This window comes from Pteronotus mesoamericanus, unplaced genomic scaffold (assembly GCF_021234165.1).
Source record: "Pteronotus mesoamericanus isolate MK-2021 breed Mesoamerican mustached bat unplaced genomic scaffold, CSHL_Meso_final contig_48, whole genome shotgun sequence".
In the NCBI taxonomy this organism is placed as follows: Eukaryota; Metazoa; Chordata; class Mammalia; order Chiroptera; family Mormoopidae; genus Pteronotus; species Pteronotus mesoamericanus.
The window spans coordinates 2,875,170-2,891,500 of NW_026555180.1; the positions used below are offsets into that span (position 1 = coordinate 2,875,170).

General features: G+C 39.4%; 1 protein-coding gene across 5 annotated transcripts in view; it reads right to left on the bottom strand.

Annotated features, from left to right (window-relative positions):
- IL1R1 (interleukin 1 receptor type 1) overlaps window positions 1-16,094 on the bottom strand; it is a 116,354-nt gene extending 100,260 nt beyond the window's left edge. For all 5 annotated transcript variants that reach the window (XM_054577980.1, XM_054577976.1, XM_054577974.1 and 2 more), the window contains exon 1: window positions 15,730-16,094. Coding sequence is in view for 2 of the 5 variants with exons in the window: in XM_054577974.1 (XP_054433949.1) it covers window positions 15,730-15,766 (37 nt within the window). In the remaining 3 variants the exon portion in view is untranslated. The remainder of the gene's footprint in view (window positions 1-15,729) is intronic.
- Between the last annotated feature and the right edge of the window lie 237 nt (window positions 16,095-16,331).

Below are 16,331 nucleotides of genomic sequence, written 5' to 3' on the forward strand. Positions count from 1 at the left end.
AGGAGAGGATTAGGAACCTCCAGGACAACTTTCCAACATCCAAATCATAGGGGTGCCAGAAGGAGAAGAGGAAGAGTAAGACATTGAAAACTTATTTGAAAAAATAATGAAGGAGAACTTCCCCAATCTGGCAAAGGAAATAGACTTTCAGGAGACCCAGGAAGCTCAGAGAGTCCCAAAGAAGTTGGACCCAAGGAAACACACACCAAGGCGCATCATAATTACATTACCCAGGATTAAAGATAAGGAGAGAATCTTAAAAGCAGCAAGAGAAGAACAGAGAGTTACCTACATGGGAGTTCCCATAAGACTATCAGCTGATTTCTCAAAAGAAACCTTGCAGGCAAGAGGGGGCTGGAAAGAAGTATTCAAAGTGATGAAAGACAAGGACCTACATCCAAGATTACTCTATCAAGCAAAGCTATCCTTTAGAATGGAAGGGCAGATAAAGTGCTTCCTGGATAAGGTCAAGTTAAAGGAGTTCATCATCACCAAGCCCTTATTGTATGAAATGGTAAAGGGACTTACCTAAGACAAATAAGAAGATCAAACCTATGAACAGTAAAATGACAATAAACTCACAACTATCAACAACTGAACCTAAAAGGACAAAAACAAGAACAAACCAAGCAAACAACTAGAACAGGAACAGAATCATAGAAATGGAGATCAGAGAGGAAGGGGAGGGGGAAGAATGGGGGAAAAGGTACAGGGGATAAGCAGCATAAATAGTATGTACAAAATAGGCAGAGGGAAGTTAAGAATACTGCCAAAGAACTTATATGTACGACCCACGGACATGAACAAGACAGGGGGAGGGGGAGGAATGCTGGGAGGAAGTGCAGTGTAGGATGGAGGGAAATAACGGGGAGATAACAAATAGGACAACTGTAATAACAATCAATAAAATATATATATATAATAAAATTACATTTAAAAAAAAGAAAAGAAAACTAAAGCACTCTTATTGTCCCTAAAAAGAAAATAAAATCCGAACACATCACTTACAGGAGTGTGTTGGTCATATATACCAAGAACTGGCTGATCTTTAAATTTTATTTTATTTTTGTTTGAAAAGAAGAGCAAAAAACTGTTACCATAATACTGAAGAGTCAATATGGCCAAAATTTTTCATTATATTTCATGCTAACTATCAAACCTCTTAATGCCTACACAATCTTTTTATACTCAGAGTTTCAGTGTTGCTCATCGAGAGAAGCTTTTGTGTTTGAGATGAGAGGAAAGTGCTTAAATTTCTTCCTCAGTGTTGGGAAGGGACAAAGATTAGAGAAAAACAGAGATGACTAAAGCAGGGATTAGGAAAATCCAAATCACCTCAGCTGCAACCTTGTCAATGAAAACTGTGTGTAGCTTATGCAGGCTTCTTTTCCACCCTTTCAAACCAGATGGTTGGACAAAACACACTTCTCTTCTAAACAATGCAGATTAGCTGGATAAAGAGTGCTAGGCAAGTCCCTGGCCAGGTGGCTCAGATGGTTAGAGTGTCATCCTGATACTCCAAGATTGCAGGTATTGATTCCCTATCAGGGCACACACTAGAATCGACCAATGAATGCATGAGTTGAACAACAAATCAATGTCTCTCTCTCTCTCTCTCTCTCTCTTTCTCTCTCTGTTTCTTTCTCTCAGTTTCTCTCTCTTCCTTCCTCTCTCAAAATAGCAAAGCCCAGACTTGCCCTGTGCTTCAACCTTGGCTGTCAAAACCAGCCGGGCTTCCCACTGTCTCTAGGATAAAACTCAGGTTACTGGATGTCACATTCCAAATCCACCTGATCTCCCTTGATCCTATCTTTTTACACATTTCCCTCCTGCCCTTGATGCTTCTTTGGCTTGAGTCAAATGATGCACCAATTCTCTTGACAGTTCCTCCAGATCAGTTCCCTACTTCTCATCCTTTCAGGCCCACCCTAAATCCTGTACACCTCTTCTAGAGTGTATTCTAAGGTCTTCCCACCCCTCCAAACAGGGGAAACAGGCAACCATTTCCCCTTCTCCAACCCTGATACTTTACCTCCTCCTCTTGAGAGCATTGGCACCCCCTGCCTCATATTGCTTGAGTTCTTTCCCCTGATACAGCCCAATGCTGAAAGGTAGCCTTTTTCCTATTAGCTTGAACAAAGCAGATGTTTAAATATGTGCCAAATGAATGAAAGTGGTTGCACTTACACTGCAGTTGACCCTTGAACAACACAGGTTTGAATTGTGCAGATCTACTTATACACGAATTGTTTTCAATAAATACTATAAATGTATTTTCCCTTGCTTAGAACTTCCTTAATAACATTTTCTTTTATCTAGCTTACTTTACTGTAGTAATACAGTATATAATGCATAAACATACAAAATATGTGTTAATCAACTGTTTATGTTATTGGGAAGGCCTCCCTCTGGTCAACACCAGGATATTAGGAAAGTTTATCGGGAGTAAAAAGTAATATGCAGATTTTCAACTGTACAAAGGTCAGTGTCCCTAATCCCTTGTTGTTCAAGTCAACTGTATTTATGCCTGCTGTGCCTTAGGCAATTCAGACCACACTGTCAAGATAAAGAGCCTTTGATAAATTGGAAAGACAAGGTTTTCTGGGAAATGGACCTAAATTCTGCTGGCAGGCAGGATTTGGCAGTCATTCAGGACAGCAGTGTTCTAGCCAGTGTCTTGTTTACTTGGTAACTTACAGGATTTATGACTGTCTACTTCTTGGGTCAGTGGTTCTCAATCCATCTTATTATACTAGCTGCACAGTATAATCGCCTGGTGAGCTTTTCTAATTCCTGTGCCCAGACTCTATCCTAGAGAAATCACTTCAAAAGCTCAGAGTCATGTGCCTCAGAATTTTTTAAGTCTCCTCAGGTAATTCCAATATACATATAGTTAGGACTGACAACTGCTGATCACAGAGGGTGATCATATTCAGCAAGGTTTGCTCTGTTTATATGTAACTGAATGCATTCACTACCTTCACTAATGAACAGACACCCTTTTCCACACTGATGCAGCAGACAGAGATTCGGCCAAAAAAAAAAGTCACCTTCAGGGGCTTAGCCACACATAGCAGGTTTGCCTGGAATAATAGTTGATGACCTGGATATCAGTTTCAGACTAACAGAAGTGCCTGTCTTCTCCACCCCTTCCTCAACTACATTTTTTACTTCCCTATGAGCCTAGTTTCTGTACACCAAGTCACATTATCTTACAAAATTTCTTAAAAATTTCAGCCAAGGGGAAAAAAGTTTCAAATTCTGACCTTATAGTTAAATAATTCTCAGAATTTGAGGTTGATGATATTCAAGCATGTTAAGTGATATTGGGTATAATTTCCCATGTTACTACAATAGTAAAAATGTACCCTCCCTTTCTCCCTGAGTCATCTACTGAATTAATCCAGAGAAATGCTTAAACCTTGAGGCAGATTTATTCAAAAGAGGTAGTCATGGAAAGTTCACATGAGGTTTTTAAAGTCAACTAAGTCTAAGTACACATTCTATTGCCACTGGCTATCAATCATACAGTTTTCCTCCAGAAAAGAAATCTTGTGAATCTTTGCTAACAGTTTTACAGATTATCCTCTTTTTGTTTTATGGTTTTGTTTCCAGCTTTTAAAAACATATAATTGACATATAACATTGAATAAGTTTAAGGCTTACATGTGTTGATTTGATACATTTATATATTGCAATATGATAGTATTAACTAACACCTCTAGCATATCACATAATTACTACTTTTTTTGCCATAAAACACTTAAGATCTACTCTTTGCAACTTTCATGTATTATTATTATGCAGTATTATTAACTATAATTGCCATACTGTGCATTATATCCCCAAACTTAACCTTGTAACTAGAAATTTGTACTCTTTCATTAACATCTCCTCATTTCCCCCACCCTCAGCCGCCGGTAACACTATCCACCGTTTGTTTCTCTGAGTTCAGCTTTCTTAGATTCTACATATAACTGATATTACTTGTCTTTCTCTGTCTGGCTTATTTCATTTAGCTTAGTGCCTTCATGTTGTTGCAAACAGCAGAATTTCCTTCTTCCTCATAACTGAATAATATTTCATTTTATTAAATATTCACTTATATATAAGGAGGGCCCCCCAAAACATGGAATTATCTTCTGGAGGGTGGGCCCCTTGTACTACAGGTCTCCCTGAGTAGGTGAGTATTCAAGGAACCCATCTGTATCAGCATACCAGCTGGTGTTGTGGTGAAAGACTGTGTTCAGCTTCAGTGAATATTTTTTAAGATTCTTTCAATGCGTTTGCCATTTCATGATGGGTGATTTACAAGCGCACCTGCCCACACCACACTGAGTGTTCACGAATTTTTGACCAAAAAAACAGCATGACCCCCTGTGCCCCACTCTTCCTGTTCCACCTGATCTTACCCCAAGTAACTTTTCTTTTTGTTTCCCCAGGTGAAAAAAAATCCTTAAAGGGAAACATTTTGCCTATGTGGAAGAGGCGAAACAAAAAATGGTGGAAACACCATGGCGGGTGTGGCTCAGTGGATTGAGTGCCATCCTGCAAACCAAGAGGTCACTGGTTTGATTCCCAGTTAGGGCACATGCCTGGGTTGCAGGCCAGGTCCCCAGTTGGAGACATGTGAGAGGCAACCAATCAATGTTTCTTTCATACGTCAATGTTTCTCTCCCTTTCTTTTTCCCTCCCTTCCCCTCACTCCAGATTAAATAAATAAAATCTTAACAGAAAAATGGTGGAAGCAATAAAAGGCATCAAAATCAACTAGTTCAAAAAACTGTTTTGAGCAATGGGAAAAAAATGTCTCAGTAGGGGTATTGCATCAAATGGAGAGCACTTGAAGGTGACTGAAGTTTACACATGTAAGAATCAATACACAATTTTTATAAATAAGCTCCAGGTTTTTATTTGTCCATTGACAGACATTTAGGTCATTTCTAAATGTTGGCTATTGTGAATAATGCTACAATGAATATGAGAGTGCAGATCTCTCTTTTGTGATCCTATTTTCATTTCCTTCAGATAAATACCCAGAAGTGGGATTGCTGGATCATAATGTAGTTCTCCTTCAATCTTTTGAGGACCCTCCATACTATTTTCCATAGTTACTTATCAATTTACATTGCCACCAATAGTGACAAGAGTTTTCATTTTTCTATACCTTTGCTAACATTTCTCTTATATTTTTGATGTACGGATTATTTTTTGACAGGTAGTAGATACTATTTGTGAAACCAGGTTTTTCCTACCTACTTCAGGCATGGTCTGTTTAATCATTCCAGAGAAATATCTATAGAGTCTCTATTATACTTGCATTTGTACTTAATTATTATGTGCAGTTCACTTGCATTGATTTTAGCTTAAATATTATCTGCTGGCCATTTCAGAGGCTGGAAAGTAACCCTTGCACATAATGTATTTTTTAAACAACTAGCTTACAGTTAACATGTGCCAATTTGAATGAAAAATTCCTATCAGAGGTCATGGGCTTATTGTGAACAAACTCTGATAAACGTTAGTACTCATATAGATGTGACTGTTCCAACTACATCTGAAAGAGAACTGTTCTATAAACTAGTGCTGCTCTCCTTTGAGTCCCCTTATCATTTCAGCACAATGAGATGTAAAGAGGTATGGGGGTCGAGCAGACCCATGTCCAAATCCTGACTCATTCATTTGCTTCAGTCTTAAGAAATTGCCTGCTATCTCCTGGCTTCAGTTTTCTTCAGGACAACTTGAGCATAATAAAATCTATGTAAGGAACATAGGTAATGTCTGAATATCACCCAGACATTGCTAGGAGGAAATGGATGACTACAGAGAGGCTGAGCACTGCTAGTACCTCCAGGATAAGATAGCCGCTGATAAGCCTAGAGTGAAGAGATCAAGGGGCCAGCAAATGAAATCACAGGTAATGAAATGTCGAACAAAGTTGCCTCAGGATTTCCAGTCAAGTTATACCCTCTCAATAACTCTGGGAATAGAATTAGGGAAGCAACATCCTTCTTTGCGGGGCTAACTCATGGCTTTGGAATGTGTTGGTTTTGTGGGTCATGCTGAAATATATTTAGCATAAATGACTGAGCAGCTACAGTCATTAAAAGCAACACTGCTAATCTCAGCCAAGAAGGATGTCATGGTCAAATGAAATAAGCATGTTCATTTCCAGCACTTTCCCCTCAAATTGTTAAAAAAGAGGAAAACTTCCACAAAAGACAAACATGCCATCACTTAGTTCTATAGCAATATATATTTATTTGTTCATTGATTTGGCTATGTTTGAAAGTTTCAGACATCAAACTTGTTAAAGTCCTTACTGAAATTTTAGTCTTTGAAGCTAATCATACCATTGTCATTGACAGATTGAACACAAATATAGGGAAACTGAAAGCCTAAAAATCTGTCACTCCTAAAATATTTATTTCAATTTTGGCTAGCACAGACACATTTCAAGTTTTATAAATATGTTTTGGGACTTTTCTTTTTAAAATATCCCTTTGAAACCCTTTTTTACCTATCATTATCACTTGATGTTGTGTTCCCTTGGGCAATTCTGTCTGTGTTGTGCACCTAAAATTCACCTGCATAGTCCCTTCCTCTCAGAAGAAAACCATGCCCTTTTTCTCCTGGACCAAGAGGCAAAGCTCCCTGGGGTGTTAACTGACCTCAAAGTCTTCCCACTTTCTGCCCAGATGTTCCTATATCCATGAAAACCTTCATCCCTTAACACCTCTTCTGGGCCAGCAGTTCCTGAGGTGTTCATTTCAGACACACACACACGCATACATTAATCCCCACTCTGCATTGACCACAAATGACAGATGGGTCTCAGTTCCCAATGTGTCTTCACAAGATGGAAGCACCTCTAAGCTTAGAGGCTGACTCAAGGCACCCAAGGTTGTGGTCTTTCTGGAGGGCCCTGTCAATGCTATAGACTGTCACAGGAAGTGCTTTGCAGGGTGCTCCTGGATCTGAGGGTTACTGTCTGGAGCCAGCTGAGAAGGGAGCAGGGCTCTGAATCCCACAGAGCCCATCCTGGGGTTGTCACTGATGGGGGTAATATACATGAGTCATTGCAAACACTTCTCTGTTTTCCAGGAGAGGTGACATGGCTCTTCCCTCTAGTGGAGAAGGCCCCAAGCCCCTTTTTCCAAAGGTTTTTATTGAGAACCATATGCACAGTGGGATGGATGCAAATCTCATCAATCAATGTCAAAAGGCTATGTTTACAGAAAACAGAGATCATAGAAAACAATTGGAAGAACACAAGAGATCTGCTTCAGTCAGGGTCTATGAATAATGTAAATCTCCTTCCCAGTATGAGCCGGTTATCATAGCTTCTGAGGGAAGAACAAAGCATGCTTAGAGGAACTTACTTCTAGGCCTGATTATCCCCGGGAATCACCTGATCCAGTTTAGAGCTGTTCCTGCCTTTAGTATTGTTTCAAGCCTGAGCCAGGCGGGCAGGGCAGAGCCACCAATAGATAAGGAGACTTCTTTCAGATGGAATGAGGACTTGGGTCATGTCCAAGCCAAGCTGAGAGGTGCAGGCCTTTTTGCCTTTTCTCCGTGTCCCACAAGTCGTTGCCTGCTGCCCATACCGGCTGTGTCTGGCTTAAGTTGTCCCTCCTCGTGAGAGATCTTACCCGTCTTTGACTAACTGACCATCACAGGGCCAAGCAGGGGGACAGGTTTTGTCTCCTCAGTGGCCTGTTTTCCCAAGGCCTCCTTGATTATTTCCAGTCTTGGGGCCCTCTCGCCTGTCGACGAGGCTACAGCCCCTGAAACCAGGCAGGGCATTTCCCAAGAATAGACAGGTAAATAAAGCAGCTCTGAAATAACAGAACCAGAGAAGCCACAAGAAAAGAGGATACAAAGTAGATTGAGATCCTCTTCTGAAGACTATTACAGGAAAATAAGGCTTAGGAATTTTTGCTCTATCCTAGAGCACAGAGAACCATGGTCTCCAAGTTTAAGGGCCAGTCCCAGATCCACCCTTTGTCCACTCAGTAGTCTAGAAGAAAGTTCTTATTTTTTCAGCTCTAGAGTTAGATAAGAACCCTTTCCACACCTCCAAAGATGGATGTAAGAGAAGCTACAGCCCCAAAGGGCTCCTAACACCACCAAGCAGGTCCCCGAAGCAGATTTGCACGTTCTGCACTGTAAGGCCAGAGTTCTCATCTGGAGCAAAGAGGCATGCTAGCTCTCTCTGCTGTCCTTTTCCTGCCTTTTTTCTGATTGCTAACATCTGTTTCTGTGTCAAAACTAGGCTCTAAGTGTCTTCGCCTTTTCTTCATCTTTGCTTCTTCCTCTTACCACCTATAGCACCCAGCACAAGGCCTAGTCCAGACTGGACACTCCATAAAAACTTGTCAAAATGATAGTCCATTTAGAAATGCATGATATTATGAATGAGAAAGCCTTTTATAAACTATCTTATTTCTGGGAGAAGCAGAATGTATTCTTGTGGAATGATTCCATTGCCATATTTAGGCAAAATTTTTGTCACTTGTCAAACACAGGAATTCAGGGCTGGGTAACAGAGTGGCATGTCCTGGGTGCCAGACTTATACCAAATGTTACCCCTGCCAAAACCTTTTGCAACAAATACAATGACATCTCCAGTGCTTGTGCATGGAAGCTATGCATCCCTAATACCATGCAGTGAGCATTTACAGTCTATGAAGTAAGGCTTACAGACCCCAGCCTGAGACTGAAGCTACATGAAATCTAGAAGAAACTCCCAAGTTTTTGCCATGGTCCAAATGCCATGGTGTTCTGGCTCCTACCTCTGTCTCCTGTTCACTACACAGCTTTGGACAGGCCCCCCTTTCTGCTCCTCCAACAAGGCTCTAATGCTGCTGTTCCACCTGCTGTTGGCCTGTCCTCTCAGACCTCATCCCCCTCAACTACAATGCCTCGTCACCAGGCTAATGTAGGGCTCAGCTCATTGGTCACTGTCTCAGCAGCCATCTTTCTTTTTCACAAGTGTGCCATGTGTACTGCTGTCTGGTTGTTTTTTCTGTGACCCCTGAAAGCAGCAGTCAAATCCTCATTCCCCACTGTGGCATCCCACAGCTGGACACACAGCCAGGGGTTAAAAAACACTCATTGAACAAACCAAAATTTATGATCATAAATGGTTTTAAAATAACCTCAATACTCACACACCTATTAGAATGGCCAAAATGCAGAACACTGGCAAGTAATGACCAGGATCTCAAGCAACAGGAATTCTCATTCATTACTAGTGAGAAGGCAAATTATACAGCCACTGTGAAAGACAGTGTGATGGTTTCTTGCAAAACTAGACACAGTCTTACCCTACAACCTAACCATCACAATATTTTGTCTTTTCACAGAGGAGTTGGAAACTTATGTCCACACAAAAACCTGCACATGGATATTTATGTAAGTATTATTCATAATTTCCAAAATGTAGAAGCAAACCAAGATATCCTTCAGTATGTGCATAATAAACTATGGTACATCCATTCAGTAGAAAACTATTCATCCCTGAAAAGAAATAATCTATCAAGCCATGAAAAAAAAACAGAAAAGAAACTGAAATGCATATAACTACACAAAATAAGACAAACTGAAAAGGCTATATACTGTATGATTACAACTTTATGATATTCTGTAAGACAAAACTGTGGAGACAATAAAAAGATCAGTGGTTGCCAGGGATAACAGGCAAAACATAGAGGATTTTTTAGGGTAGTGAAACTACTCTGTATGATACTATAATGATAGATACACATCATTATACATTTGTCCAGATCCCGAGAATGTACAACTCCAAGAGTGGACCCTACCATAAACCATGGACTTTGGGTGATTATGATCTGTTAGCACAGGTTCATCAATTATAACAAATGTGCCACTCTAAGAAGGCAGCCATATGGATAATTGGGGAGGGGGTGTAAGTTATATGTCTGGGGTCAGGTAATACTTCAGAATTCTCTGTTCCTTCCTCTCCATTTTGCTGTGAACCTAAAACTGCCCTTTAAAACATCTCAGTCATAATACGAAATATGAAAATTTTTAAAACACACTGAGTTAACCTCCTCCCCCATAAGATCACCAAAGTTTAATAAAAGCCAGTTTGCTTGCATACTATGTTAACAAGTATATAGGGAATATTCTCTCAAACATTCTTCGTGCAAGTGTTCATTGATATGACCTAATGGGAGGTGGGTAGACCATTTTGAAATAAATATCAAAATCACAAATGCACATAGTCTTGACCCAGCAATTCCATTTCTAGGAATTCAGTCTACAAATACACTTGCTAATACATTTGCATGTACTTCTGCGCAATAACATGAGCAAGGCTATTTTCCATTGAAATATTGGCTGCAATAGCGCAAGATTGTAAATAGTAAAAGAGTCCATCAAAATGTTCAAAATATTAGATACACATATGAAACAAATACTGAGGCATGTATATCATTAATGTGTGTGATGGTTAATTTTATGTGTCTCCTTGACTGGGCCATGGATGCAAAGGGAGTCAGTCAAACACTGTTTCTGGGTGTATCTGTGAGGGTGTTTCTGGGAGAGATTAGCATGTGAATTGGTGGACTGAGTAAAGCCAATGGTCCTCTCCAATGTGGACAGGCATCATCCAATCTGATGAGGGCCTAAGTAGAGCAAAAGAGCAAAGGAATGTTGAATTCACTCTGCCTGACTAATTAACCTGTGACATCAGTCTTCTCCTTCCCTCAGTGCTTCTGGTTCTCGGGCCTTCAGACCTGGACTCTACCAATATCTACTATGGGCTCTCCAGTTCCCAAACCTTGAAAATACGCCACTGGCTTTCCCAGGTCTATGGCATGCAGGTGGCCAATTGTGGGACTTCTCACCCTCCATAATGGGATGTGCCAACACCTTATAATAAATTCCTTCCTATTCAGATACATACTTACATATCATATCAGTTCTGTTTTCTGGGGACCCTGACTCATACAGGTGGAAAGAAACAAGAAAATATTAACCATGTTACCTATTGGTAAGAAAGAGGGAAAGAAATGGCTGGGGAAAAGAAAGAGAGAGACTTCACTGAATAGCCTATTAAATTGTGGGATATTTGTTCAAGAGTAAATAAAACATGTCTTATCTATTTTTTAAAAAAGTTTAATTCCAAAATCTTACCGAAAAGTTTAAGAGAAAATAAGTAAAATACCATTTTAAATTATATTCTTATCTCATTTTATAACTAGAACAACTAAGCAAAGAGAAGATAGATAAGTTGCTCAGGAGAAAAGGAAGTTGGGCCTCCACTTCCAAGCTAGCACTCACCATACTCCACCCCAGCCCTTTGGAGACATTCTTAGGACTTCCTTGGAGCAAAATTGGAGGCTCAAGATATGAATTATAAGGAAAGTGTCCCCACATATGTTAAACACATTATGTCTTGGTTGACATGATAAATTGAATGGTCCTGCCAGGGAGCATCAGCCTGAAAATCAATTGTTGGAGCCATTTCCAAATGGCCTATGTAGATTCAGAAAGACTGAGGCTCAGTGCCTCCTTCTAACCCCTAAGTAAGGGGATGACTTGGCTGAGTTTGCAGGCTCAAGATGAATCCAAGTGAAGTAACACTGGATTCTTGGCACCTTTGGATGGAAGAATCAAGCATATCAGCACTTAACTGTCCAGACCAGTGTGGCCCATGATCTGGGAACTTAAATAGACTTGATGTAAATTGATGGTTCCTTAATTCCTAGCTGTCATCTTTGGACCACTTACCGCGACCTCTCAGAGTCTCATTATGTTTGGAACTAAAGCTGGAATAATGATACTAATATTGCAGGTTTGTGAGAAAAATTAGAGATAAGGGATGTAAAGAACCCAGAACAGTACCTACTCCTTAGTGCAAATGCAATAAATGGTGACCATATTATATACCCAAGTTAACAGCACAAACATCGGCCATCCAAAAACCACATGTCCTTGTCTCTCCAGTTTGGTCAGTCCTACCCTCACCAATGCATAGGCTCCAGAGTAGAGTGTTTGCATCATAAGTCCCAGCTGTGCACCAGTTACTGGAGTAATTTAAGCAAATCAGTTCTCTGTGTATCACTTTCTTAATCTGCAAAATCAGATAATAATACTGACTACTTCCTCTTTGAGATACTTAGAACCAAGTCTCACACATAGTATTAAGTATTAGCCATCATCATTATTTATTCAGTACAAAGTTTAAACCATTGTGAAATGTCAGTTTGGTCCTGATTTTAACAGCCTAACACTGAGCTGAGGATCAGAGTGAAATGCTGTACTCACTGTAAAGCTTTTCACACTCATACCAAGCCCAAGGGGCTTGCCCATGCCAAAGCTGCGGTCTCCATTTTATTGGCCCTACTCATGGCTTGTGTTTATTTGTCTAATATCCACTAAGAGCTTTAAATATTTACTCAACAGAAATGGAAATCTACCCAAACAAAACTAAATAAACAAAATAATCAATTTGCCTCCCAGAAAATCTCCATTTTAAAAATTTTCTGTAATCACTTTTTGAGATATTACTGTCTTTGCAGAATTAGGTAAAAATATTCCTAGCTCCCTTTTGTTGACTCATTCAAGAAACACTTATTGAGCCCCCGCCAAGTGTCAGACCCCAAACCAGGTCCTGGAGAGAGAAACACAGATAAAACCAGCACCCACCCTTGAGGAGCTCTCAAGGGTTAGAGCAAACAAAGCAAGGGGATGATGATAATGTGGTATAAGAAGAGCAGAGTGTTATCCTCTATGCAACTGAGATAAATAAGCAACCAAGTAAAAAACATTTTTCTAATGTAAAAATATATCTGTGTGCTGCGGGAACACACCAAATGCTGCTGCTGAATCTAAGGACCAAGAAATATGTTGTAATACACACTCACAACTTTCCAAGTTTAGAATTAGAAGACATTGTCAGAATTTCAGCATTCAGTTCTCCAAACACTATACTTTATAAAGTAAGAATATAAATAAACTTCATAGTGACAATCATAGTAATAGTGCCATTTTGTATTTTTACTTTTTTTTCTTTTTATTCTATCTTGTCTTTTTATGTTTCCAATATAACTATATAGTGAGGTTGAAAGTCATTTCTTATCTCTACGTTTTAAAGACAAAAAAGGAGATAAAATCATAAATACTGAGGTTTGCCCTAGGTTATTCAAATGGTAAAAAGTCAGATCAAAAGCATCTGACTCCCATTCAGCAGACTTGCCTAGCAACATCAAATGAGGTCAAAGGGCCAGGAAATTAGGTTGGCATAAATTACTGTAAGAGGAGCTTGTTTTGCTAATGAGTAGCTAAAAAGTCAAGAAACTGAACTGAAAGGGACAGAATAAGAAGCCAGAGGTTTTACAAATGGTTGTGTTAAAGGAAATTAAGACAAGAAAGTAGACTTGCCAGTTATTAGAGTAGTATTATTTTTTTAATATTAAAACCCAATGTTGGTGAAAGTGTAGGAAAATGGTATTCATACCACATTGGAGGGAATATAAGTTAATAGTATTTTCCTAAATTAATTTAGTAGCAAGTATCAAGAGCTTCAAAACTCCTTGTGCCCTTTGACCCTACAATTCCACCTCTGGGAATTGGTCCCAAGGAAATAATCCAGCAGTGATACAAAGTTTTTCTACAAAGATGTTAGTTTTGATAATATTAACAATATAAAACAATGAAATATATACCAATAAGAATGAATAAGTTATCTGTATAATGAGATTTAAAAGCTTTTGTAGAAAGAAAATCATTATCATGATGAGATGTTCACAATACGTTGCTGAAAGGGAAATAGGTTATAAAACAACAGGTACAACACAAGAACGTTCTCTCAAAATGTATATGTGTTCAGAGAAAAAAAATACCCACCAAAATATTACCTCACAATGATGGGGGTTGCATTTAAAAAAATATTACAGGTCCAGGTGACATTCAATATTATTTTATAATAATTTCAGGTGCTAGGCAGGTGCTAAACTTGTCAGGGGGATAACTTTGTAAATTATATAAATGTCTTACTACAATGATGTACAATGATAGGGGGTATTTTTTTCATCTTTTTAACTTATCTATAGGTATTCCCTTTTAGTTTTACTTTTGACATTGAATGTGTGCTGTCTGCATAAATTTTTAAGGATTTGTTTCAGAAGTGGATCTTAGCCAGTCCTTGACCACACCTGTCAAGTTTTTCACCGAAGTATGCTAGCAGGCAGGTGCCCAAAGGGTTTAAGGGTTAAAAGATTAACAACGGCAGGTTGAATCTGAGAAAGGCCATTATTATCTTTTAAAATTTATTTCCACTATCAGGAAGGTCAAATTCATCTTAAGAAATGTTTTCTGCTCCCTTGGGCAGCACTGTCCTCTTCCTTAGCCCGTATGATCCATACATTTATAGTGAGCACGCTCAGGCTCTAACACACATATGGTCTCCAGTCACCTGGGGGTGAATACTGTAATTTCCCAAACCAGCTGGTCACTCTCTGTATCTTTCAAAACATCCTTCCCCACCATCCAGGTCTTCCCATCCTCAGAGCCACAGTGCAAACTAGCATTTTACATAAGAGCAAGGAGTTTTAGTTTTAATCAAATTAAAAGATAAACCTCATTTTGTTCTTTTTGTTTTATTTCCTTTCTTGAATCTGCCAGATTCTGTCCCATTTTCTTACTCTTTCCCACAATGACAGTATTAATAGAAATTATGGAATTCAAGGGTGTCCAAAAAGAAATACAAAACAGTTTTGATCACCCACAAAGAGGGTGTACAGCCTTCCTTATAGTTATAGGTGTCACATTGTAAAGCCTTTGAAAAAAACATGCTCATGCTTTTAAGGTTACATTTTAAGCCCTTACTGAAGGAAGCAAGTATAAGTCTTGCTAACATAATATATTATAACTTCAAGTGCAACCAGCAGATGTCTAGTAGTACTGCAACACCTTCAGTCAGACACTGGGCTAGAGTATGCCCCTCTAAAACTAGAGAAGCTTAATGGAAAGTGACAAAATAAATCTTAATTCTAAGATTGATAAGGGCAAGATGATTTAAGAGGAACAGCCTAGCCAGAGACCCCTCCCAGGTTAACTGTTAATCATTGCTTATCTGTTCCTGTAGCCCGTTTTCACATCCCTTCCCCCGCCTGCGTAGCACATCAATCTCATCCATCTCCCACCTGAATGCTAATCCCTTCCCCCACCTGGGAAGCCCAGCCGTTTCCTGCCAGAATGCTAGGGCTTATAAACCCCTATCTAACCCCGATTCAGGGCTCAGAATTTGGAGACTGCCTCCTCTGAGCCCGCGCGTGTGAATAAAGGCTTACTCCATTCCCTGAATCGTGTCTTGAGTCTGGCTTTCCGTAACAAGATCAGCAACAAATAGCATTTTAATAAGACTTTAATTAACCACAATTTACCAAAAGTCACATAACCATTTAGAGTTTATAAGTAGTAGAGAGTAATAAAATATATTTCCCATATGAGTATATTGCATGGTTAATCTTTGATAGAATAAAAGATCCATAATCATAGTGATCTTTTAATATGACTCCCAAACACATCTTAAAGTTAGATATGTCTATGGAGCCACATAACTCCAAGAAAATCTTCAAATCTTGTTTCAACAAACAGCATAACATTATCAGTTTCATCAGATTTCATTTGTCCCTTCTAAATATTACATCAATGCAAAAGTAAACAAACAGGAAGAAAAAATACAGGAACACAAACCTGAAGTGCAGTTCATCTTGTCACCTCCTTTCCTCATCACTGGGGCATTTGGACATGGCCAGCTTGGAAGGAGTTCGTCACTTTCAGGGGAGGCCTGTGGGTTTCTTCCCCAAATGGAGCCAGCTGAGCTGAGGTTGGTTTTTAAAAGTAAAAGTCCATTTTGAAGTTAGCTCTGGATGGAGTGACTAATTCCTTTCTTCTTTGAGAAAGAGCTCTGAATCTGGTCTGTGCAGCACGAGACTTTTACCTCATATCTTGTCAGATGACCCAAATGTGCTATAACTAAAAGAAAGAAGAAAGTAGGTTCTGGGCGATGCCTGTGTCAGAGCCTGTGGGGCTTTAATCCTCAGCATGACACATGTGGGGAAATATAAACAGGAAACTCAGAACCAGGCCGACAGCCAGAAGCATTCAGAAAACGTGCCAAAGCATTATGAAACACCAGCACTCTGTACTGCACATTCACTTCTTGCATTTCACAAGGCCATGTCTCTCCCCTAATATAAGTTCACATTAAACCTGGACAAGTCTTGCTGACATGTCCAGCCTGTCATATGTTCCTGTCATCCAAGTCTGGGCTCTCACACCCTTTGCCCTTCTGC